This window comes from Gavialis gangeticus, unplaced genomic scaffold (genome assembly GCF_001723915.1).
Source record: "Gavialis gangeticus isolate Ggan-Ray unplaced genomic scaffold, GavGan_comp1, whole genome shotgun sequence".
In the NCBI taxonomy this organism is placed as follows: Eukaryota; Metazoa; Chordata; order Crocodylia; family Gavialidae; genus Gavialis; species Gavialis gangeticus.
The window spans coordinates 99,746,507-99,749,019 of record NW_017729033.1 but is presented as its reverse complement, the minus strand read 5'-3'; the positions used below and the strand labels follow the sequence as shown (position 1 = coordinate 99,749,019).

Genomic DNA, 2,513 nt, shown 5'->3' with positions numbered 1-2,513 from the left:
CTACGGGCATTAGTGTAGAGGCATTTCAGGCCTCCTGGATGTTTAAGCCACACATGGGAATGAGGCGGTTAACATGAGGCCTATCCACCTTTGACTTCCCAGAGTGAATGACCATTTACAGCAAGGAAACACAGGGTTGCTTTTGTGATCTCTTTTATTGGAACAACAGTATAGTTGGGAGAGAAGTTAGGCAAGCTGTTGGGCACCAAGTACTCTTCTTTAGGTCAGCCCATGGTAGACAATGAATTTCAAAAACCTTTATTCTGTAGTGGGGTTGGAGTGGTGTTGTAGCCATGATGATTCAGGAAATGTGAGAAGCAAGGGGTTTTGTGGTGATATCTTTTATCAAACTATACATTTGGGAGTGATGTTAGGCAGGCTTTTGGGTACAAAGTGCCCTTCCTTAGGTCTGCAGAAAAAAGCAGACACAGTCTGAGCTAAATAGCAGATAAAACAATGGCTGGTGTTTAGCTCTGCATGCAAATGAAATCCAAGTTAAACACCAGACAAAACAATGGCATGTCTGTTTCCACACATGCAAAAGAAAACAGGTACCCAGAAGAGTGGAGGAGAGCTGCAAACAGGAGCAAAGAGAGATTGTTAGAAGTCACTTCAAAGCAAAAGAAGAGAGAACCAATTTATGTAAAACAAAGCCATTTTGAAGGGAAAGAATCATTACTACATGTGGAGTATAAGAGAGGTTAGAAGAGACCTGTTAGATTATAATGAGTCAGAAGACCAGTGTCCAATAAAAGGTTTCAAAAAATACCCTGCTTCTCACATGCTTCCTGAACCATCATGGCTGCAAAACACTCTAACCTCATTTACAGGATCAATCAATGAGAAGTAGTTTTCTATACAAGTGTGGAACAAAGCTCAAATTCTGTCATCTGGCCCCACCTTTGCTCGATTAGTTCCAATGAAAGCATCAACTAGCCATAAAAGCAATGGGTGATTTCAGTGCGTGTTCATTGGTGATTACAGTTTCAAGCCCTGCATCAGGAAAAGAATGTGTGACCCAGCATTCAGGACTTTCTTTGTCTGTCTAGGTAATGAAGAAAGAAGGAGAATCTATAGTTACTGTTGAACTTAAAGAAAATGGTGCAAACATTCCCATCACTAAGCATAACAGGTAAGATCCTGAAGCTCTTCTGCACATTTCTCTTTCCTTATTAGAATGCTCTGCCATATATAGTGCACATGTACTCACTTGTACTGATTTCTGTGCATATGGTACACAGCAAATTGTTTTTAATGAGTTTAGTGTTGAGAGTGTTATGCAAAATGGGACATGCATTACCAGACAGAGAGTTCAAGCATTGTTACCTTTACAGTGCACAAAGGATAGCAGCGATACAGAGGCAACTGAGTGAAATCTTACAACATGTGTTATGCAAATGTTCTAACAAAGCCCTATGGTCTGAGACTCTGTGAATTTGTGAAAGCACTATTTACAAATTTTGTGCATAATTTGTAAAGTGTGTTGACTGTCTAGGACTATCATATAATTATCATATAATTCCCATCACCAATAGAAAGAAACAGAACCATGCTGCTTTACATCTGTGTCTGTCCAGAATAACGTTGTTGATTTCAGAGGCAGTTACCATGGGTTGACACCAATGTAAATACATTAGAGTAGAACCTGGACCAGAGATTCATGTGTACATGCTGTACCAGATACAGGACACCTATCATGTCTTATTTTGGGGCCCTGGGATATTCCTATTGTATATATGTTCCTGTTGTAGTTGTTAATGGCATTAGCTGGAATGAGAAATCATTCCTAAATGTATTCATGTAAGGAGTTGAACTGATGGACATGTGCAGGTGACATTGTCATTCATCCTTATACAAGTAATCTTGCTGAACTCAATTGTTAGGGACAGACATTACACACAAACTGGTTTAAGTGATCAGAAACTGGTTTAAACCTGTAACAGAACAGATTTTCAGTACACATAAACCAGATTGAAAATGGCTGAAAGTGGTTTGAGATAAATCTGGTTGAATGTAGTATCAGACTTCACTGATTTGGCTGAAACCGGTTTATGAAAAGTCTGTCCCAGACCCCTTCCTGTTTTAAGTTAAATCAGAGTCCTCTAGCATCCCAGATGCTTTGCAACTCTGGGCGGGGCTCTGCTCTCTGCTCCAGCCCAGGAGGGCCAGCCCTTCCCTTCTGCTCCCTGGCTGCAACTCTGGCAGAGGCTGCAGGTACAGCAGTGTCTGCCTGGCTTCCTCTTGCTCTCCTCTCTCCTCCCCACCGCTCCATGCTCAAGCAGGAATTCTGACATCCCCTCTGTCTTACACAGACAACTCTCAGCATTAGCTAGCATACACCAGGCTGGCTACAGTCCATGCTGTGGGAGATGATGACAAAGGCAGACAGGACAGGGTTGGCTTAGGGCTTTTTGGAGCTAATTAACAGGTAGCTGGTAATGACCCTCCATTCCTTCCTTTGAAAAAGTTGTTTTAGAAGAGCTTGAACTAATGAGGGTTGTTTTAATGAACTG

The 2,513-nt window shown here is 41.6% G+C and overlaps 1 protein-coding gene across 2 annotated transcripts in view; it reads left to right on the top strand.

Annotated features, from left to right (window-relative positions):
* LOC109303911 (E3 ISG15--protein ligase HERC5-like) overlaps positions 1 to 2,513 on the top strand; it is a 65,536-nt gene that overhangs the window by 52,900 nt on the left and 10,123 nt on the right. For both annotated transcript variants that reach the window (XM_019526286.1, XM_019526287.1), the window contains one exon: positions 1,050 to 1,132. In XM_019526286.1, coding sequence (XP_019381831.1) covers positions 1,050 to 1,132 — 83 coding nt within the window. The remainder of the gene's footprint in view (positions 1 to 1,049; positions 1,133 to 2,513) is intronic.